The sequence below is a fragment of the Osmerus eperlanus genome, chromosome 18 (genome assembly GCF_963692335.1).
Source record: "Osmerus eperlanus chromosome 18, fOsmEpe2.1, whole genome shotgun sequence".
Taxonomy (NCBI): domain Eukaryota; kingdom Metazoa; phylum Chordata; class Actinopteri; order Osmeriformes; family Osmeridae; genus Osmerus; species Osmerus eperlanus.
Window position 1 is genome coordinate 6,754,481 of NC_085035.1, and position 23,428 is coordinate 6,777,908.

At 46.4% G+C, this 23,428-nt stretch overlaps 2 protein-coding genes across 5 annotated transcripts; one reads left to right on the top strand and one right to left on the bottom strand.

The window, feature by feature from the left end:
- The first annotated feature begins 937 nt into the window (after positions 1–937).
- On the top strand, positions 938–6,113 carry pargl (poly (ADP-ribose) glycohydrolase, like). Its single transcript, XM_062484508.1, has 16 exons — positions 938–1,063; positions 1,692–2,020; positions 2,166–2,279; positions 2,455–2,553; positions 2,642–2,713; positions 2,834–2,920; positions 3,006–3,166; positions 3,405–3,484; positions 3,593–3,659; positions 3,764–3,839; positions 3,987–4,134; positions 4,426–4,504; positions 4,667–4,775; positions 4,983–5,091; positions 5,230–5,358; positions 5,590–6,113. The coding sequence occupies exons 2-16, from the start codon at positions 1,694–1,696 to the stop codon at positions 5,697–5,699; spliced, it is 1,767 nt and encodes a 588-aa protein (XP_062340492.1). The 5' UTR covers positions 938–1,063; positions 1,692–1,693; the 3' UTR covers positions 5,700–6,113.
- On the bottom strand, positions 6,049–23,345 carry ogdhb (oxoglutarate dehydrogenase b). Of its 4 annotated transcripts, XM_062484500.1 has the most exons (25): positions 23,199–23,345; positions 19,724–20,141; positions 18,002–18,190; positions 17,333–17,422; positions 16,859–16,958; positions 16,103–16,147; positions 12,786–12,901; positions 12,548–12,702; positions 12,154–12,300; positions 11,959–12,049; positions 11,465–11,644; positions 10,908–11,036; positions 10,597–10,776; positions 10,280–10,432; positions 10,055–10,157; positions 9,700–9,828; positions 9,266–9,416; positions 9,005–9,132; positions 8,734–8,912; positions 8,505–8,576; positions 7,956–8,084; positions 7,802–7,874; positions 7,342–7,505; positions 6,876–7,030; positions 6,049–6,749 (listed from the first exon to the last, which is right to left on the bottom strand). In XM_062484500.1, the coding sequence occupies exons 2-25, from the start codon at positions 19,955–19,957 to the stop codon at positions 6,629–6,631; spliced, it is 3,213 nt and encodes a 1,070-aa protein (XP_062340484.1). In that variant the 5' UTR covers positions 19,958–20,141; positions 23,199–23,345; the 3' UTR covers positions 6,049–6,628. The 4 variants fall into 4 exon arrangements, with proteins under 4 accessions (XP_062340484.1, XP_062340486.1, XP_062340487.1 ...); XM_062484502.1 differs by lacking the exons at positions 17,333–17,422; positions 23,199–23,345 and adding an exon at positions 20,986–21,126; XM_062484503.1 differs by lacking the exons at positions 16,103–16,147; positions 17,333–17,422; positions 23,199–23,345 and adding an exon at positions 20,986–21,126.
- Positions 23,346–23,428: the final 83 nt, after the last annotated feature.

Below are 23,428 nucleotides of genomic sequence, written 5' to 3' on the forward strand. Positions count from 1 at the left end.
TTGGTGGGAGTGTGTATGTGTGTGGGGGGGGGGGGGTGTAGGGGGCGGGGGGGGGTACAGTCTAGACTCTAGAGAGTGCTTCTGTATATGGATAAGGACAAAGAAAAGAAAGAATACGGCTGGAAGAAGTTTGTGTAGATCTTCACTTGATGAACAGTTTCCCTTGACTACACTGTCTCTAGTGGGTCTGCCAGCCAGCTACGTTAACACTTATACTCAAGGGGGCTTTCTTTACTTTCAGGCCTTTTTAAGTCATCCCTGTTTCTGTTCCAGGGAGCATTCCATTGTGGTGACTTATTTCTGGCCAGGGACAGAACAGTGACCTGAATCAAGTAACTGGAAACGCTTCAGGTACTGGCACCTTTGAAATTGGCAGTGGCTATGACCAACACCATGGGTTGAGACATAGGCCTAGTGTATAACAACTAACCCCAAAGAAAACATTTTATCGTTGTCAATAAATTGTATTGGACAAAACGTTTTTTTTTTTTTAGGAAAACACACTATTTTTACAGTTTATTCATCTTAATATATTTTATAAATCTTCACATAACTCAGTCGTACACCAACAAACTACCTGGAAACACACAACTAACCGGTGTTACCCTGGAAATATATTTTATGGTAGAACCCATGTATGAGCGAGGATAGGTTATTGTCGCTGGATGCGATTAAGTTCGTGTATATTTTGTGTTGCATCACTGCCATCCTGTGCTGATAAGGAGAACTGTTGATCCGACCCTAAACAAGTAGCCTACTAATAGGTTTATGTATTAAATAAATATAACGAATGAGCATTTACTTGGGGTTTGATCACAAATGTTATCTTATTGTATTCGCTTCCTACCCAAATATATTATATGTCCATACCATCCAACATAATTTTATAAACTGAATACAAATGCCACACTTTCTGATAATAAACAATCACTTTCACTTTCATTTTACCTGGTGTGAAGCATTGCAGACTTTCAACGCGTTTTCTTTTGAATAAATCGTATCGGATTTCCTAAACTTTTCGGCGAATTTGTAGGCTACGACTAATTAATCCAGGCACGTTACGGTATGTTGTGGATTCTGATTATATTTGTTATTTGTCTCTTTTTTCTGTTTTGTTTTTCGTCTTCTAAGTGTTAACATGTTGATGAACTAAACCGCTGGAAAACCTATAATGTTGTCTTCTAACTGTGGGTCGTAAGACAGCTATGGCAACTGGGCTGGGTAGACGATGCAATGAGAGCGAAGGCAATAAGTATGAAAGTGAACGCATAGCGTAGTTGTTCCTTTAGTTCGATGGTAGGCCAATTGTAGTTCGCCACAACCTGTCACTAAAATGTATCTTAGCGACATATGACGACTCATACGAAAGAAATGTATTCATGGTTAGAATTTTCTCAGTAAAGACCGTAGGCTATTTGGCCTACTTCTCAAAACAGAAGCAGAAGAATAATTGGACATATTTTACAACGAACTATATCGCGGTGTAGGCCTACAAAATCAAAACGTTTTGTCTGCACAGCTAGTTCGATTTGACAAATTTCTTTGCATCTCACAATCTCCAAAATACTGTACACCATATTTAGCAGTAATGTGTTAATCTGTCCATGCCACATTGCCACTGTCGATCAGATTACTTTTTCAATGGAATGTATTCATGCAAACGTGGTAATACATGTCTCTAATTCCCCTAGAGATGGCAAAAAATAACAGTTCCCAGATGAAGGACATCATGAACCACGATCATAAGGAACACAACCAGGGGGTCAGTGGCAGCAAATCTGAGCCTGGGAAAAAAGACCTAATAGATTTGAACACGGACACAGCCCATGGTTCCAACCAGAAACCTTCCGATAAAGTGACAGAGGAAGAGAGAGGGAAGGAGAGAGAAGAGGAAAGAAAGGAGAAAAGAGTGGAGAAAGGAACATCATGTTGCTCACTCTTCCAGCTGAAGAAAGTCTATGGGGACCATATACCACAGAGTCCACTGGCGTTCAGTAGAACACACAATGTTCTCATTGACGTAAGGCTTTCACTAATTACACTGGTGTGGGCTTATTTCACTGGTATCACAGCACAGTTTCACAGTACAGTTAAGCTTAATAAAATGTTTTGGATTGCTAAGGGATCAAAAATATTGCTCACACCTTTCTGTCTTTCCCTCTTAGGTAAATGCTTTCAAAGAAACAAAACGTATTAAGTCTCAGGAAGGACGGCATTTTTGGAACAACCACTTTGTGAAGCTGCCGTGTTGGCCAGAAAGCGTCATGAGTGTAAATAAGGTCTGAACTGATCTACGGTTTAATTCAGAAACATAACCCTCTGTGCTGGTCCATGACTTCTGTCTCTGCCAACAGCCTCATTAATGCTCCCAGATCTGCCCCACTTTTACGCACACTTTCCGTCTTTTTCGCATTCTGTTCCGAGACACATTTATGCTCCTACGATGTGTTACAGTTTCTAGGCGGTGCCACCCACACTAGACGGTGGGACGTCATCTGTAAACAACTGGAGAACCTTTCCAAGAGCAGCAAAGTATCGGTTGATGATGTGGAGGTACAATAGCACTTTGAATGCTGGGCACCGTGTGAGATTGAAAATAGATGTGTGGTTTGTGGTTGACCTCTCCTTCTCTTGTGCATAGAAAGCCATAAAGATGTACAATCCAAAGTACAAGGAACAGTGGTCCTTTGATGTTCTCCAGTCATTTGTCAAGGTCAGCTACCGTTTCACCAATGACGACATGATTTGATGAGACCTGATTCAAAAGCAGTACCCCTGGCGTCAGTCAGACTCCCTTAATGGTTCGTCTTGTCTTTCTTCTCCCTCTCTCCAGAGTGTTAACCCCATGGAAAACTACTACCCATCATTGTTGCCAAAGATTGCAAAGCTGGCCTCCAAACTGCCTCATTACGTGAAGAAGGTGACAAAACGTCCACCACCTCAACTTTGCTATCTCACTTGAAATCCACAGAAATGCTAACAGAAGCTGTTTGTGTTTCTGACAGGCTATCCCTCTGCTCAAGAAAGGACAAACCTCCTCCCTCACGCTCTCACAGGGTCAGATAGCCTGTCTTCTGGCCAATGCTTTCTTCTGTACGTTCCCTCACCGTAACTCTTCCCAGGCCCAGGCCGAATACGGCAACTACCCCACCATTAACTTCAACAGGTCAGACAATCAGGCTACCTGCACAGATCCCATGCATGACTTCCTACTGTAAGCCAGTGATGTCATCGGTAATCATATGAAATCATTTGATCAGATCAAATTGTGTGTGCGTGTAAGAGAGTGAGTGTGTGTAAGAGAGTGAGTGTGTGTAAGAGCATTGTGAGTGTGTGTAAGAGCACGTCAGTGTGTTGTCCTCGTTCATTTCAGAACCCTTTTCATCTCTTCCCTCTGCGCACAGTCTGTTTGGCAGTCGACCAGACAGGAAGAGAGAGAAGCTGCGAGCCATCTTGCATTACTTCAAAGTGGTCACCGATGACAGTGAGTCGCTCCTGTATCTCCTTCCTCTCACATACTGTTGCATGATTTTGTGTCCTGTGTCAGTATGTTATTCCCCTTTACCCCTGAAACTTATTATTGTCACGGCAGTCAAGAAACCCAATGGACTGGTAACCTTCGAGAGACGATGCCTCACACAGGAACCCATGTGGAGAAGGTACACACAAACTCAGGAGCAATACAGACTCTGGTTTCACCATGGTGTTTTGTGTACTGTGTGACTGATTCTTGCTAAATGTGTCTCCCCTGTGTCCATGGCAGCTCTGAAAAGAGGTTGACACAACTCCATGTCAGTTCAGAGGGCAGCATAGAGGTTCAAGGCAATGGAATGCTACAGGTGAGAAATATGTGATGGCATTTGTCTATGTAATGTAAGCTGCGTGTGTGGGGGCAGGGCCATCATGGAATGCTCGCTTCCGGGTACGCCACAGCATCATTGAACAGTGGAGTTACTGTTTGTTTATATAGTGAGTGTGTGTCCTAGGTGGATTTTGCCTGTAGCCTGATTGGAGGTGGTGTGTTAGGCGCAGGCCTGGTGCAAGAAGAGATTCTGTTCCTCATGAACCCGGAGCTGATCGTGACACGCCTGTTCGCCGAGAAGCTGTCCGACCAAGAATGTCTGATCATCACAGGTCAGCGGGTCCGCGTTTGAGTGTATATGTGTTTCATTGGGTGGCTCATCGGGGTGGAGTGCGTGCCACGTAGGCTTGGGCCTCGGTAAAGGGGCCTTGGTTCAGATTCCATCCCGGGACATTTCCTGCACGCCCTCCCCTCTCTTTCTCCCCTGCATTTCCTGTCTCTCTCCACCGTCACTGTCACAATAAAGCTGAAAACTCCTCCAAAATGATCTTGAATATGTATGTACAGTAAACATTTACCCCCCCCCCCCCCTCCCCACCCCTCTTGTTATTTGTTCTTGTCAGGTTCACAACAGTTCAGTAGCTACAGGGGCTACAGTGACGACTTTGAGTGGACAGGCCCATTTGAAGACCAAACCAAGAGGTGACACAGACACACACAGACACACCCACAGACACACACACAGACACACACAGACACACAGACACACACACAGACACACACACAGACACACACACAGATACACACACAGATACACACAGACACACAGCTGTCCTGTAGACTCATCAGGTTCCTCCACCACAGGGACAGTTGGGGACGGCTACACAGGCAGATCCTGGCCATCGATGCTCAACACTTCCGACACCAGACTCAACAGTACCACATGAGTTCAGTTACTCGTGAGCTCAACAAGGTAGACTTCACTCTGAAGACAAACCTGAACATTGTGTGACAATTGCATCAACGTTAATGTCGATAACTTTAACCTGTCATGAATTCTAGAACTGCATTACAAAGAGCTGAGAGCCACAAAGGCTTTTTCCAAGGTTTTGGCTCGTTTAGAAGATAGCGCAACAGTCTGGGGTTGTTTGATTTATATTCCACAATGTCCCCATTTTAGGCATATTGTGGGTTTCAGCGAGATGCAAACACCCCTTCAAGAGATGTGCCTGATATTGCTACCGGGAAATGGGGTTGTGGAGCCTTTAACGGAGACCCCAAACTCAAAGGTATTTAAGCTCTGAGTGTTTGAAAGGGCATGTGTCTGTCTGTCATCGTATATTTGTAATACACACAAATACCATCCAATGGGATGAATGAAGACAAGAGCTCTCCTGAATTGCTTTTATTGTGTGCGTGTGTCCCAGCTCTTATTCAGCTGATGGCAGCTGCGGAAACTGAAAGGGGACTGGCCTTCTTCACCTTCAAGGACTCTGAGATGGCGAGGGAACTGCAGGATGTGTACCACCTACTGGTCACCCAAGGAACTACAGTTGGTGAGTCATGCACCTACTGGTCACATAAGGAGTGGGTGAGCCACATGTGGTTACTTAAATAGATAGGTTCAAGTTGCATGTGTGACCCATCTAACCATGGAGCTGAGATTGTTCTAAGGATGGGATTATTTATGTATGCTTTATAGATAACCCAAACATATTAACCACGTAACAGTGTTTGTTGTCTTGCTCACACTTTTCCCTGAGAGCTGTTCCTTCTCCATCTTTCAGGAAAGCTGTACGACACACTGCAGAACTACTGCGAAGTGTGTCGGCACAAGCCCTTGGATGTGTTTCAGTTTGTCAAGAACACCTTAAGTGACAAGAAGAGTCTGCTGTGAGGCAGCCCACCTTGTCACACGCCCATCCCGTCTATAGAAGAACCTCAGAATACTGCTTTTGTTCTGCCATTGCAGACAGGAAATCAATCAAGAAACAACATAGTGCTGTTGCATAGAGCGATGAAGTAAATAATACAAATAGTAATTATGTTTTAGGGACAAAACTGAAAAGTCTACCTGCTTTGTATAAAAAATGTTTGATACATTTTGACCTAACTTAAAAGATTTTTGTTGAATACTGAATTCTTTATATTAAACGCACGAGATCAATCGTAAGATAAATCGTAAGATAACAGATTTAACAGAACAGGTTCATTGGTTTTTGAAAATGACCTTCAAAACCCAGTGCCACAGGAACTCTCGTCTTTATTCATGAGCAAAGAGTAAAACGACATACAATGATACAAAAATAAATAAATGTTTCACCTCATCCTGCAGCATACCATCATTTCATATCCGCTTTCTATAAGTTACCACTGAAGCGGATGAGTTATCAATAACCCTTAGGATATATTTCAAGTAACTTCCTGACGGTTTGTTTATGTTTGGCACGGGTGGGGAAGGGGGGGGGTGCAAGGTAAGTGAGTGGGTGATGGAGCAAACAAAAGAAAGGAGGGTGGCAGAACGGACGGATGTTGATGAAGGTTGAGAGCAGGAGAAGAGGAGGATGGGCGGATAGACTATGTTCCACTTCATACCGATGGCTATTTTGTCCCACCTTCCTGTGGACATGTGCCCTCCGTGGTAGAACAAAACCAAAGTTCCAGAGTACTGACAACCAGCCAGAGTGTGCGCATTGTAGGATATCAGGACGACGAGCTGTTGATAGCAGGGGTTGGGGGGGCAGTCCTGTGAGGTCTCCTGGTTGCGAGGGGGGGGGGGGGGGGTCATGGGGGACGACGACGGTGTGCTAGTGGTTATACTGGCTGTCACTGCTGTCCAGCGAATGCTTCCAGGTTGAACGCTGTGTCCAGGAAGCGCTGCAGTTCCAGGAGGTGGGCCTGTTTGTTTCCAGTGGCTGGAGCAGCCGCAGGGTCGCGGCCAGCGTACCTACACACACACACACACACACACACACACAGTCAGTGTACAAGACACAGCTGAAAACAGTAAAGATTAAATGGTTTCTTTCCCCAGTGACCCAAGTTTGAAGTTTGGTATGGCGGTGGGTTGTACCAAACGGGACGGGCGTGGTTGATGGTGGTTCGGATGCGGGGCTTGACATAATCGTAGTAACCCTGGTTCTTGTGCTCCTCTTGGCACCAGACCAGGTCGGCGTTGGGATAGCGGTCTGTTTCGGCTTTGACAAGGTCAAATGGGAATGGTGACAGCTGTAGAGTGAGCGAGAGAGAGAAATACCGTAATATAGAGTAGAGAGTAAAGATCATTATTATTCTTTAATTTCTTTTTAAAACAATTCTTTTTTGTTGTTGTCATTTAGCAGTAAATAACAAGGTAACACATGCCTGTATGTTTGCTTTGGCAGTATTTACAATACTGCTTATGCCAATAAAGCATAAAAAGGGTTTTAAGACACACAAGAGTACACATTTCCTAAGATATGTGTGACATCTTTTCCAAACTTTCTTTTTAGACAAAAGTACAGATTGAAGGATGCATGTTCTTGTTGAAGTGCTTTTACCTGCTCAACGCGAGTGATGGCGACTGTGGCCTCCATGCCCCTGTTCTTGCGCTCGCGGGTCAGTTCATAGTACACCTTGCCGGTACAGAAAACCACCCTCTTCACCCCCTCGGGGCTGGCAGATGCCACGCCAGTCTCTGGGATAATTCGCTGAAAGTGTGTACCTGGGCCACACACAAAATACACACATGTATCCAGTGTGTATGTTTTCCAAGAGAGAACACTCGATAAACGTGTATGTGTGTGTGTGTCAGTCATGACCTGCGGTGCTAGATATCTGTTTGGCGTTGATCTCATCCCTTCTTCGCAGTCCAAAACTCTCCCTCTGACACTTGTCTTCTCTCTGTCAACTCGCTCTCTGCCTTCCTCTCTCCTTTTTCCCCTCTCTCCTCCCTTTGCCCTCCGTCCCTGTCGCTCCACCCTCTCCCCCTGGCCTCACCTCCCTCCACGTCCCCCTCACCTGGCAGCATCTCGTCAAAGCTGGACTTGGCCTCCGGGTGGCGGAGCAGTGACTTGGGGGTGAAGATAATCAGCTACCAACGGCAAGAGAAAAAACATGGGTGGTCATGAGCAGTGAGGTTTGATAGAGGTTGTGTGTGTGTGTGTTTACTTACAGGTTTCCTGAAGGGCTGCAGGATCTGTCTGCGTAGCACATGGAAGTAGTTGGCCGGATTGGAGCAGTTAACCACAATCCAGTTACAGTCATACAACTGACGCACGGCAAAGTCCTCCCCAGACAGTTTCTGCATCAGAAACAGAGAGCGTGAAAGGGAGAGACAGGGAGAAAGTGAGAGGGTAAGGGATCAGGAGAGAGGGAGGGAGGGAGGGGGGAGGGAGAAATGTTTAAAAAACAAAAGTGTCTGCAAAGGGTTGGTATTGGATATGACACCCACCTGAGCACACAGGTATATTTTCTTTTGTAGGGCCTCACTCACATTCAAAATGTTGTTATCTCCAACCAACAACCCCTCACCCTAACCTTAACACTTAATGTCATTTCTAACCCTAAAGCTAATTCTAGCCCTAACCCTGAAACCCCCTGAAAAAAACACTTGAAATTGTGGGGCCCAGGAAAAGGTTTGTCATCCTTTACTATACTTGTGATGACATTTGGTCCCCACAAGGGTTGTTAAACAACGGAACACACACACACACACACTCACAGGGAAGACATCTGGGTCATCATTGCACATCTGCAGGAACCTCTCTGGACGGGCTGAGGAGTGTTCTGGTCCCTGAGTGAAGCATTGTGGGTAGGAATTAGAGAAGCATCATGGGTTGCCATTATACACATATAGACTGTATTTACAGTATATGAAAGAGAGAAAGATGGGAGAGTGGGAGCTACAGAGAAAAAAACTGGAGAGGTCACGGAGTCGGGGTGGTTCCTACCATTCCCTCCATCCCGTGGGGGAGCAGTAGGACAATACCATTCTGCCTGACCCACTTGGCTTGGCCCGGGCTTATGAACTGGTCTATGATGCACTGGGCCGTGTTGTGGAAGTCCCCAAACTGAGCTTCCCACAGAACCAATGCATTGGGACTGGCCATCGCAAAGCCCAGCTCGAAACCTACAGGCATGCGGAGGGACAGAGAGTCATCAGGGTGTGTTGGTGATGTATGGGTTTGTCTGTCTGGGTGTGTTTGAGTGACTGCTACTGACCCAGTACTCCGTATTCTGACAGAGAGCTGTTGCAGACCGTGTAGGGGGCCTGGTTGTCAGAGATGTGGTTCATCGGGATGCAGATCCTCTTGTCGACGTTCTGATCGTGGAGAACGTGGTGCCTGTGGCTACAAAAGGAGGGAGAGGAGGATGGAGAAAGCAGAGTGACGAGGAAGGAGGGAAGGAGAGAGTTTGAGAGTCAGGGGTCAATCTGGCAGTAGTATTTGTTTTTGAGTTCCTTCAACATGTGTGTGTGTATACCTGAAAGTGCCTCTCTCCACGTCTTGGCCACTGAGTCGGACGTGTGTCCCTTCTTTAAGCAGTGATCCGAAGGCCATGTACTCCCCCAGCGCCCAGTCACACACACGTTGGCTGACCATCGTCGCACGGCCCTTGAGGATACGACTCAGTCCTGACACACATGCACAAAAAAGGTCATTTTTAAGGAAACAATCTATTCCTGCGTCTTGACCTTTGGAGTCAAGTCCATTACAGTCAGTCAATTTGATTTATAAGGCACATTTAAAAATAACAGCTGTTAGCCAAAGTGCAGTGACCACTGACTGTTTCTCTCCCTCTCGCTCTGAATCTCTCGAAATAGCAAGCGATGCTGAGATATACCTGTCTGTGGTGACTTTGAAGACAAAGACAACTCTGAGCTGTAGCTACTCTGTGAGTGTGTGTATACCTCCTACCTCCGTGTATAGTGAAGTCTTCCATGGGGACGGAGGAAGCGATGTTTCCGATGTGGTTGAGCTCCTCTTTAGTGAGCCCTGTGGACGGGCTGTTCATGCTCTTAGGCTGACCGTCCGACGTGAAGAAACCTACACACAACACATACACAACGCACACACAATACACACACACGTTCCATGTCAAGACAGTGTATCAAGTACATGGGCAACACAATCAATGTACAGCTTTACAAGGACTTAGAAATGCAGAGCGATCGAGACTGACATTTAGACGGGGGTGGGACAGAGTGAGAGAAATGGCGCGACGGAGGCAGAGAGAAACACACAAAACCTAAACAGACACAAACACACACACCTGGCCAGGGAGAGTCCAGCCAGTGCTTGATGTGGAGAATCTTTTCGTCTTTGGAGCGAGCGTACGCCTCCTCGCAGATCTTGTTGTACTTCGCAATCTCCTCCTACACAGTGACAGGGGGCAGATGGGGTAGAGCAGAGGGGGGGGGGGGAGATGAGATGAGAGTGGAGAAGCTGCGCCTGACTCGAACCGTTAGTCGCCGCAGTGGACGCGACGCCAAGTCACCTCGTACTCCTGCCTGGTGACCGCACCCTCGGCGATGAGCTTCTCGGCGTACTTCTGCAGGACGCCCTTCTGCTTCTTGATCTGCTTGTACATGAGCGGCTGGGTGAACATGGGCTCGTCCATCTCGTTGTGGCCGTTGCGCCTGTAACACACCTACGCGGCGACAACACACGGGGCGCTCAGGGACGGAGGATTTCACACCCAAACGGGGTGGGTTTTGAAATTTCCTCATGGGGGGGGAGAGGGGGCCTTTGCCTCCCACCAGGAAGTCAAACGTGGAACTGCATGAGGCGTCTCCACGCAAAGCCACAACCTACCAGGTCGACGACCACGTCTTTGTGAAAAGTGTTCCTCCACTCGGCCGCCACGTTGCACACGTACATGACGGCCTCGGGGTCGTCGGCGTTCACGTGGAAGATGGGGGCGTTGACCACCCGGGCCACGTCTGTCGGGTATGGAGACGAGCGTGCCATGCGGGGGTCTGTCGTGAACCCGATCTGCGTCGAGGAAACAACAAGAGTTTGAATGTGTGTGTGTGTAAGGGGTGGGGCATCAAGCTTTATGATACAAAAACCGAAGTTGCGTTACCCGAGAGAGAGAGCACGTTTCTTAGCGCGAGTGTGTTTACCTGGTTATTAACCACAACATGTATCGTGCCATGCGTGGTGTAGGAGGGCAGGTCGGACAGGTGGAACGTTTCATAGACGATACCCTGACCGGCAAATGCTGCATCGCCATGGAGAAGGAGAGCCATCACCTTTTAAGATCCAGATAGAAAGTGTTTGGATGGAACATTTTGCAATGAAAACTCCATTTGTGTATGTGTAAGAGAGAGAGAGAGAGAAAAAGAGAGAGAAAAAGAGAGAGAAAAAGAGAGAGAGAAAAAGAGAGAGAGAGAGCACTACAGTGTTGAATGAGCAGGGCTGGTTTCAGTAAAGGTTTCAAACGTATCCTTCACTTCCACCTTACTAACCAAAGGAAGTTGAATCTGTGGAACAGGAAACCACCACTTCAGTAGCAGTATCAGATATCTAGATCCCAGAGCTCATCCAACTGCAGTGGAGGTGAGGGTCAAATCTTAACTAGATTCACCCAACGGTTCACCTTGTAACAATGATCTAAGCTACGCGACAAATGGAGAACTCCAGGAAGTGGTGGTGAGGAGAGTCTTTGTGTATGTGTTACCCTTTTCCCCTCTGTGTCTCCACAGTAGAACTGCTCTGCCTTGGTCTTGCCCTGCACGACTGGGTCCACCGCCTCCAGGTGGGAGGGGTTAGCCATGAGCGACAGCGTGATGTTCCTGTCCGTGACCCTGTTGAGCCGGTGGTGGAACGTCCCCAGATGGTACTTGACATCTCCGGAGCCCTGGTAGAGAGGAGCAGGACCACAGTGTGAGAGAGAGAGAGAGAGAGAGAGAGAGAGAGAGAGAGAGAGAGAGAGAGAGAGAGAGAGAGAGAGAGAGAGAGAGAGAGAGAGAGAGAGAGAGAGAGAGAGAGAGAGAGAGAGAGAGAGAGAGAGAGAGAGAGAGAGAGAGAGAGAGAGAGAGAGAGAGAGAGAGAGAGAGAGAGAGAGAGAGAGAGAGAGAGAGAGAGAGAGAGAGAGAGGAGGGGGAGAGAGAATATTTGGGATTGTATTTTGTAGGACGGGGAGTAGGACTTGAATAGTTTGCAGGTTCGGACCTCGTCGGCTGCCTCCAGCTTGGAGTCGAACTGACAAAATATCTGCTCCAGCTCCTTGCGGATCACGTTAGCCAACACGTTCAACCTCCCCCTAGAGGGAGAGAGGAGACGATTATGTATTCATATGTAGGGCAATAAGGACGACTTTTAATAGGCTACCACAAATGTCGTGGCCCCATCATAGAGCCGCAGTACCTGTGGGGCATGCCCATGATGACGCTCTCCACCCCGCTTGCGCTCGACTTGTCGATGATGGTCTTCAGTGCGGGAATGAGCGACTCGCAGCCCTCCAGGCCAAAGCGCTTCTCTGATGACCACTTCCTCTGGAGGAACTCCTCGAACCTAGCGCGGGAAAGCAACAGGAAGTTAACCGGCGTGGTGCCGTCCAACACTATGCGCAAGCCACCAATCCAGGTAGGTTTACATCAGGGATTTCTGCCGACTCCCCCAATCCAAAAAAGGGTCAAGTAAAGTTCAGTTTATTGAGAAACTGAACAGGGCCTCACTACGGTTGGTTGAACATCTAGTCAGGCAGAGACGGGGCCAGATGTTGAGAACATGAGGCGGTCCTTAGGGGGGCAGAACGGACCTGGTGGAGCGAACCATCCGAGCCAGCAGGGTCCTCTTTTCCTCAAGGGTGAAATGCATGACTCCGGGCCTCTCGAACTTCTGTCTGATCCACTGGCACTGGTCCAAGTCATTAATGAACATGAACTCCACCCCGATGTGCTGGCAGTATGCCATCTATGGCAGAGGAGGAGAAGGTGAGGGTGAGTGTGCGACCGCATGTCCATTGGGGCGGGAGAGAGAGAGGCAGCCTTTTTTACCTCAAGGCGCCGAATGATCTCTCGGAGAGGCAGAGCACTCTCGCTGCCCCCGATGAACGTGGTGGTGGGGAGCCGAAACACCTGGTCCAGGTCGGACTCGTCCAGGCCGTAGAAGCCTGCCGTTGCCATGGAGAGAGAATGGGGTGAGAGAAGGAGTTGGGGATGAGTTGGGGGGGGGGGGGGGAGACAATTATACTAGGTATGGCAGACGAGCAAGAGTACAGGAGTGAGAGCTGCACTTCTACTGTAACTACTGACTAGAGCCCAACCGATTTATCGGCGGGCCGATGTTATCGGCCAATATTATTATTATTAGGCATTTTCCAAACTTTGAAAAAAATTGTCCACCAGAGGGCAATCTACAACGTCCCTGTTGGCAACACTCGTGTTTAGAACGCCACAAACCCTACAACCATCTGATCCAGCCAGAGTCAGGCAAAGTGTTAGGGAAATCTGTTCATGTTTTTTTTACGCGTTTCTGGATTTTTTAAATATATATCGGCCCATATATCGGAATATCAGATTTTTAAATCACCAAATATATGTATCGATATCGGCCTTAAAAATCCTTTATCTGTCGGGCTCTACTACTGACAGATCAAGACTGTTGTCAGATCTGAAGCAACACACTGATTAAAAATCCGAAGCACAACACTAAAAGCACAAACAAGGTATATATTGGTTAGTCTGAAGCAGAGAGACATGAAAGTTCAACAAGAAGTGAAACAGAAGAGAAGCACAACAATACCAGAGACACACCTATACCAGAGACAATTTTGGGGGGGGGATGCAATTGAGGAGGTATGCTTAAAGAACACCTTGACTTTCATTTTTAAACTAGTGCGTGAGCAAAACGTGTCTGTCGGAATGATCCAAACTAGGATATATTCCAATCTCTGGTCCCTCTCTGGGTGAGATCAACAGCTCTTCACTTCCCAGTTGTGTGTCCGTTTATAGTCCATGTGGTTCCATATGTGTGTTTGAACCACGGGACTAAATGTTCTTGAAAACACAGATAAGGTGCAGTGACGCATATGCAACACGTGCTCATCGACAAACAGACACGTTCCCACGCCCACCGACACACACAGCCTTCAGTGTGCAATCTTTTGTTCACATACATCTGAACCAGAGACACCTTAGGGCAAGACACATTTGCACGTTTTTATCAAAGCTAAAGCTCTGCTCTGTTGCTTTGACGTCCTTGTATCTCAGACACATACACCTGCATTCAAAACTGTACTCAGTACAGTAAAAGTGAGTGGTACTGTCATCCATGAAGGTGCTCTCGTGTTGCCAACCTGCTAGCCTTGAGCAAACTCAAGTAACTCAAGGCTCGCATGGCTGAAAGGCATTCAGCCACACGGGCCAGGCTCTCTCTGAGCTCATCACAGTCAAGACTTCACGATGCAGGCAGGGAAGCTGATGTAGTGAGGTCCACAAGACCACACGGAGCCAACATCTTGCCACACCTGAAGAGTGATTCAATCACATCAGACAAACCTAATCAGCCCTTGTGACACCCTCAGTATGCTGATTACCCACCAAACGCCGATGCAAAGGAACCATAGAATTGGGGGGGGGGGGGACCTCCCCAATCTACCTAATCTGCTAGCTTGCAAGCTTCAAAGGGCCTGATTTAGACAACACGTTTAGACAACACGTCTCCAGCGACCATTTGCTATCCGTTTCGGCGGCGATTTGAACAAAGAACATACCTTGATCAGAACTTTTGAGGAGAGTTCTTGAGACTTCACCTTTACCACAAGAGTACAAGGTGGAGAATTATGAGAGGGATATTTGTGCTATGTTTGTTACTTTGTTTTAATGTTGTGTTCACTGAAATCTTGATTCTAGTAACAACTCCTTCTTCCTGAAAGATAACCACGTCATTCTTGGTATCTACACGAAGCTATCATAATAAAACAATCATTCAACTATATTTTGTAACTGTACCAAGATGTCCAGAACAATATTTGAACCATCGAATGAACCAGCAAGAGATCAGATCACACCTTTGGTAGGTGTGAAGGAAGGAGGGGGGAGTTGAGAACCCAGCTTCCCCCAATCCACATCTGACCCCAGACGGGTCCTCTCTCGAACTGTATAAAGCCCTAAGATGACCATCAATCTCAGACTCCAGCGAAACCGACCATGGCATGAACGCCATCAGGATTGGCGTTCCAAAGGACGTCGCCAAGCTTCTCCTGAGATTCAACTTCATAGTGAACGCGTCACTATCTTTACGTTTCAACAGAAGAACCAAAAACGCAATTCCAAATGCGACTTCACTGAGATCCCGCAGACTCAGTCACATGACCCAGCGCAGCTGCGCTGTGACTTCAGATTCTTCAAATGGACCTTTGGCGCAAACCGCCCTCAACATCATTGATCAACCCCTGATCAAACGTAACTATAGCTAACGCTCTTTCCTCCTCGACATGGCATTGGCGTGAGCTCTGTTTATGATTTGTAAGGATGTAATCATTGACTGTACAATTTCTGTCTTTCTTTAAGTTAGACCATTTCATTCTGTTCATTGAAACCAATCTCTCATATCAAACCCATAATCCAACTTGTTCATAAGATCTGTTTACCTTACATGAATAAATTCATTGTAAAGATATTTTGACGTGCGTGTTCACTGATGTTACGATTGGCTCTACACTTACAACGAATTCATTCCTAAAGATGAGACTGATTATTACATATTAAACATAGGATTCCCTAATGTCCTAAACCAATATTAGGGTGGTGCCCCGAGACTTTATGATAAATTAAGTATTTCTATCTTTAAACGAGCAAACCCTGCTACACAGATGTCTGTATGGGCTCCCATGAAAATCCCTCAGGCCTGCCAGCGAGCTACAGTGTGCATAGATAAGCCGAGTAAAATGACTGATTCAGAGGGATTTGACTGCATCTTTAAAGCCCCCTATCACTATCATTGTCTCTTTAAGGTACAGTAGAAAGATGGACATTCAATTCATTTGCAAACACTGAACAAGCACAATGGACAGCACAGACAGCACTATTAAAGGTAGACCAAAGGACCTACATAGCAGACTGGCATTTAGTTTACTAAACCAACAGTTGGCTATGATATGGAAAGGGCTACATATCAAATCAAGTGGTACAGGTTAGCACTTTAGCTAATTTGATTGGTGGATGTAAACACTACGGAAATCTACTTTTTGTGTCCATTCTACTCCATCTTGTTGAGCGGAAGGTCGTACTAAAGCAGAGGTTAACAGGAAGTGGACTATATTGCAAGTAGCATTGGGGGTAATGTAGGCATGTAATGGGGGCTGCCATACCTTCAGCAGTGAGATCATAAAGACGGTCTTTGTATACAGAAATGTCTGCCGCATGCACACACACACACACACAGATTAGTAAAGTAGTGCATTTAGTGACACACAAGTTAATGTCACTCCCCCACTGACCACTCAACCAGTGACAAATGTCTTATTCTACCCCAAATGCACAGCGAAACACACTCTAACACGTTATCGCATCTCCTGACACTTCCCTTTCAAGTACAGAGTTTGTGGAGAGCAACACACATAAAGGGGCCAAGGGAATGTTTACATTGACATTCTATGGACAGTACTTCCACAAGTCATAACCATAAAAAAACATCTATCTTATCTACAACATTAGTTAAGGATGATTTAGAACACAGTTCCATGTACCACTAATAAAATGGTTTTAGGCCCTACAGATAACTTGTAGTCAAAGGGTTGCTGAAAGATGCAACATCATATATTTATGCCTAGGGATTGTGGACGAAAGACGGATGCTAATGCCGTGTTCACATTAAGCACCTTCACGGTCTGGTGAACTGTCCGTTATTAGGTTGCCATGGAAACGAAGCGTGTCTGTCCCGTCAAGTGTCTAACCGACTCAGAAAGCCCCCCCGAAATGGGACTATGGATGTAGGGAAGTGAGGCAGCCACGCGAGAGCCGACAAGGATGTTGGGATGGTAAGGAGGCCTCTTTGACGTGGATGCCCTAAAAACCCAGTCAGTCAACATTCCTTCGTCACTTCCTCACCCACTCTCAGTCCTCACCCAGCTTATCGTTGGAGGTGATGATGTCAGAGGGGGTGGGCTCCAGGTCGGAAGCCATGATGCCCAGAGGGTCCAGCTGAGCCACATGGTGACCCCGGATCTACGCACGCGTCATCCATGGGATAGGGTTGGGGGACCGCCCCAGATAGAGAGGACACGAGGGGGGGAGTTGGAGGGGTATTCAGTTAGCGATGAATGGTGTTGGGGGGGGGGGGGGGGTGGGGGGTGGGGGAGGGTTGGCACATGCAAATGGGGGGAAAGAGGACCACCAAATAAAAATCAAAAATCGACAAACCCAGCACAAGCACACACAAAGAAAAACAGCAACAAAAACAAAACACGGGTAAGAAAGGATAGATTGGATGGGAGGCAGAACAGGAAAAAAGAGAGATGTGATTTAATGCAGACATGCAGGGGTTAATCCCAGCAGCGCAGGCCAGCGGAGCAGCTGGCAGGGGGTCATCTCTCACCAACATTTTGGAAGCCCACTGTAACGGGGGCATCATCAAAGTCTACACAGCTGATGTCCAGGGGGTCCAACTTGGCTATATGGTGCCCCCGTACCTAAACAGAGGGCAACATATCTCAGCATGGTGTGTGTGTGTGTGCTGAAATGAGACCATCACTTACCCGACCACATCTTCCTGAACAATCCTGATCATATGCCCTCATGAAGTGAGTGACAACTGTGTGTAAGAGAGACTTTGTGTGTGTGTGTGTGCGTCTAGTCTTTACTGACAGAACTGGATATTGATGTAAATTGAAACATACCATTACACCATCTGGGTAATTACATTGACGAGCCCCTACAGCCTGTTTGTGGGACTACGAAAACTGAGGGCAGGCCTGTTAATTGATGTCATGTGGATCCCACGTTCATGTTTAACATGTCAAAACATCCCACCATTTAGGAGAACACGAGATGAAGTGATGCTCCATGTTTACCGTTGAAATCTGATAGGGTCCTCCGGTCGATACACAACTGTATGATTATATGTGTGTGTGTGTTCTTTCTACTGATTTTTTATGACTAAAAGGTAATGATCACAGGCTCACTGATTACCAAGCATAGCGAGTATAAATATCCTGTTAGCAACATCCGCGACGGACAGAGAGTGGATGTCGGGGTGAGTACATGTGTACCTGGTATGCTCGTATGAGCGACTGCACAGCCAAGTGGTCCTCCACAAGTTTCTCCACGTTAGGTTGTGCCCCAACAAGGGCTTTGGCATGAGCCAATCCCTGAGCAAGACCCCCCAGAGGAGGGGGGCTCTGATAGGCTGCGCCCGGCGGAGCCCCAGCATTGGCGTTGCGGAAAAAGATATCCCAGGACTGGAATAGGACACAGGAGGACAGGTTAGGAATGAATTCAACCAAGCACGGTTTACAGCACACACAGGCACATTGGCTAGGTCAAGGCTCTTAGGTCATAGGTATAAAGTGTAACACATGGTCATTCTTTTATCAGATTAAGTACATAAAACAAACAACCAAACAGCTGTATGCTGCACACAAATTGTGTTTATGACGTACAATCCCACATCCCTTTGACACACAACCCCACCTGAGCTACACTGAGCCAAATCTGGTCTTTGACACGTTCACGGGCACAAACGCAACAGTGAGTGTACGTGCCAACCGACACGCGCACGCACAAACTACTGAGTAATGCTGAGCTTGAGTTTCTAACCTGAGAAGAAGTGTAATTGGCTTACTGGCAATGAGCGGCTTTGGGGGATCCGTTTGTTACACCATTACAACACAGAGGAACTAGAGACACTGGCCTACTTCATGTCCGTAATGCCGCAAGGCTGCAGTTTCTCCTCTTGGATCAATAAACTTGTTCTTTTTTTTTCTTCTATCTACTGAAGGATACGTACACTGTATGTATGATGAGGCACAACGTCAACCTACAGGATTATGTGCCTAACACACCAACAAGCACATGCACACACACAATAACACCTGATTGCATCGACAATAGTGCTGCTTGGTAAGCACCAGACAATGCCTGCAGAAGGTCTGTTCTAAAGAGAGAGAGCACAGATGGACCGATCGGGAACGAACGAGTGAGAGATTTGATACAGAAAAGCTTATTTGTCCTTCTCTTGTCTTTTGGTTCGACCCGGGTAGGGTCTCCCAGCACTCAAGCATCATGGATCCTCCACTGAGTTCTATCCACGCTGTGGCCATAGTCACATTACATAGTGGTCCCTCTGAAACGTTTGTGTGTGTGGGGGGGGGCATTGAACAAGAGGCAAAAAAAGCCTCTTATGTAATGATCCTTGAAGGACAGCTAGCTGGTAAAAGACACAATAATTAAGGTGTTAGGAGTTTGTGTGCGTGTTTCTGTGTGTGGAGGGGTCATCTAAAATGTGACAATTATTTGTGTTTCCGCACGCCACCACAGAGGCTGGGGTCAAGGACACACGCAGTGACGGCAGCAGGGGACTACAGCTAGCCTTGTTTGACATGCAAGGCTGATGGTTATGTGCATGTGTGTGTCTGTGTTTGTCTTCACCTTTGCAGGTAAACAGGCAAATAACCCTAGAATCGACATCCCGCAATTTAGGTGGGCGAGGGGCTTTATCGAGCAAGCATCACTTCCCTCATCTCTGCACACAGATATTTGCACTGTCTAGCACACAGAAACAAACCAACTGTGATAGGGAATATTTGTCTAACTTTTGTCACACTGCCTTTTGAACGGAAGTAAACAATTCCCTCCCTGACCTTTAAGTAGGAGTCATCGCACAGGCGCTGTTACACCGTGTTGTCGAGCGTCATGTGCTCATATGATCCCAGGAGCAGCCTGTGTTTGCTTTCTCCCAGCACAAACCACGTCTGCAAAACACACACACTTACCTTGTGTACACTCCTGGGGTTCTCTAACCAAGAAAAGTACATCTCCTCGACATAGTTAGAACTTGTCCCGTTTAGAAACGGCTCGGCAGCCACCGGCGCATTCAGGTGCCTCATTGGCTGAAAAGTCCCCAAAGCACCTCCCACTGCCACAGGCCTGATGTGTGATAGGCTCTGGACACTCCGGGAGGCAGGGATTGGCCGTAGCCTTGCAACCGTAGTCCTTAAGCGGTGCATAATAGCCAATCAGAATAGGCACCTGTCACGGTAACCAGAAAGATGATGACAAATTCTGACGTGAGAAAATACGGATGCTCCCTTGGTCTGTGCAAACAGCAACGAGAAGTGTGCTATCCACGTCCTGTCCTGGTTCTCTTATAGTCTCTTTCTTTCTCTGGGCTGGTTTTCAGGTCCTGACACCCTGTTTAGAGTAAAAATAAAGATCACTCAATTGGACAGTGTAACTTCATCTCCCACTGGTCCACTCCTGATGCACTGTACACTAAATCTTATGAAATAACATAGGAATCTGTGTCATATGGCACTGGGGTACTCAGATGACAACAAATAAGTAATGTCCATCCTAAATATAGTGTAGGGCAGCAGGCTTGTAACTTTGCTTCTCTCTATGGATTTGTACATATTTTTCTACAACTGTTTCTCTCTCAGTCTTTGTTTCTCACAATCTCTGTCACACACACACCTGAATATTGCGGCTACAACTTCTTTGTAAAACAGCAAGAACGGTAGTTAGTCTCCCGTTGGATACATTTTATAGGCTATAAATTATTTTACTTGCTCAGACAGCATTGCAGCACAGCGAGCCTTTCATCGTCGCCAGATTTATTTGGATCTAACTAACGACTAGATATCAATACACAATAACCACTGGACTATATCCCCCACGTTTTGTATAAACAGATGATGATGATTTAAGCACGACCTTGAAAGCGCGCTTCCTGTGCTTCTGAACGCTTCATGAGCATTTGTACACCTGCCAGACCGTGCGGCGTGCCATCACAAAAAAGTATCTAGCTAGCTATTTAACTTATACGTTTACATCCTCGATCCATATAGGTGATGCGTTTACAGTTAGACAAGCAAGGATGGATAGTGTATTGATAGTGTAAACAGACCAATTCAAGATTTAGCGAGCTAAGTAACTTAGCTTAGCAAAGCTAGCTAGTCCAGCTAGATGTGCTAGCTTATTCTATTTGGCTATACTAGTGAACAAGTGGAATTCTCAAAGTAGAGCACATACTTACTTTGCCCACCCTCTGTACCTAGTTTTTGTTATGAGTTTTATCAGTTGTTCACAGGCTGACAGATGGACGGTCGTCCCCGGCAGAAGTCTAGGAAGATAAACCAGCTTTGTAGGTCGTGTCTCTGGCACTGTCCGATTCATTCGAGTGCTGATGTTCAGCATGTTGTCGAACCTACGTCAAAGAGGCGGTAAAACTATGCGGAGCCACCAAACTAAATTTCAGAATCTGTAACTGGATCTGGGACGCACACATGTGAGACATCGTGTAAATGGAATGGATTTGTGCTCATTTATATATATTGTTGTACAAATAATATTTGTTAAGTAAAAATACTTGTTTTTTTTTTAAACAGCTGGATTTAGTTATACTGTACGGAATTAAAATATCTCAGTTATGTTTTAGATATGCTGTAGGCTACTCGCACCAAATTCAGTTGAGTGTTACTCGCGCAGAGTAGCTATCCTTTATTAGGGTGACCCGGACATGTCCTCTTTTCGAGCCATAAATAATGCGTCCGGCAAGGATTCCCTTCTCTGGGTCTTTCACAAACTATTACGCCCTTACAAGTTTTGGAAAGGGTATCTCCCTTAAGTCCCTCCTTCTTGCGCGAGCTCTGACTGTAGAGAGAACTGTCATTGGTCTACGCTTTCTCAGTGTTGCCAGATGTACGATAATTATCCTCCAAATACAATCATTTTGAGCCTTTATTTCCATTCAGTCCAGGGTCCGGAACAATTATGGTTTATTTTTCTGGTCCTTACCTCAGAGTTCTGGGGGTAATTTTGTTCAAAGTGTCCATGCTTTGTGTCATAGTGACCATAGCCGCGGGAACATAGGATATTTTATCAGGGGGGTGCTGCTGGGGGGGTTCTTGTTGCGGGGCGGTAGGGATGGACTGGGAGTAAAAATAGGTCATGCACATTCTGTTTGATGTGATGCTAGTTCGTGAGAACGCTAGGATACTTAATGCGAGCGCGCGTAGCACGCAAGACCATTTTTTTTGCCTTTATTTGAGCACAAAGTAGTTTTTTGAGCTTTATGTAAAATGAACATAGCCGTTTTTCAATTGGTAAAACCTTGTCTAGTGAAGGTGATGTCTTTTTGCGGCATTGCCGCGGTGGTGAATTTTAAAGTCATATCATTGGAAATTCTCGTGCTGTCAGGGGGTGCTACAGCACTCCTAGTTCCCACGGCCATGATAGTGACGTTTCACATTAGCTACCACAACAAGGGCAACCGTCTCATTAAACACATCGGTTTTGTGCGCCCCACCGGCAGCACAAATGCATACTCTGAAATAAGGTATTTTTGGATTTGGATTTTCGCCGGGTTTAGAGCACGCCATGTTTTTCGCTGAGGAAGCAGGTACTGTTAGCAAATCGATTAGCCTGCGTTGTTGCGAATGACACACAACCTGACCCACAGGTTGCAACCAACTTTCAGTGAGTGAGTTGTCATGGTGATTACAGTTATTAAAGCTCCTGATTGGACCTTTGTATTGGACAAGTAAGATAGAAACCACATTTAGTTGGGACAAAAAGATGTGCCGGTTAAAATGGAAACGTTCCGTCAAAATGAATTAATTCCATAATAATATATCGGTTATAGGTCCGGGTCCGGATAGGGAACCGCCTGGGTCCGGACCCGGACCGCGGTCCGCCAATTAGTGACCCTGCTTTATACGATACTTCGCCATTTCCATTCTGGCAACACTGAGCACCTTGCCGCCTTTGTTGTCATTATTGCTTTAATATATGAGGAGGACTGAAAAGTGTCCTAATTTTCTTATTTTAATATGTGGCCATATAAAGAATGTATTATTTAGAATGTTTATCTGTTATCATTATTGCTTTAGTATATGGAAAACACACATTAAATACATTAAACAACCACTGAAAGCCACAGAAGCACTGGACTAAATGCCCCAAAAAAGATTTGTTTTACATTTCACTTTGCAATTTTGTTAAGGTTCAATAAATAAAGATCATATAGCCTAATGTCGTTTGTGTCATTTTAGTCATTTCATTTGTGACATTTGTATGAATTCACATGGTCATGGTGCGGCATGCAATACACTACCAGCCCCCGCCCCCCCCCCCCCCCCCCCCCCCCCCCACCGCCGCCGTGACGAATTGTCTTTTTCACAAACTCAAATCCCCCACCGCCGCCGTGACGAATTGTCTTTTTCACAAACTCAAATCTGGTCACCCTACCTTTATCAGTGAGCTATTGATAATGTAGTAGTAGTTGTCCTCCTTAGGTCGTCTTCTCAATACAAACTTGAGAATTTTGGATGCACGTTCTGTGCTCTCTGACTGGTTGGAAGTTCAAATGAAACTTTGTCCTTATCCTGGCCAAGTCCTTATCTGATCTGAGGTACACACACAACCACACGCACTCGCACACACACACCACACACAAGCAGAATAGACTTGCACATACA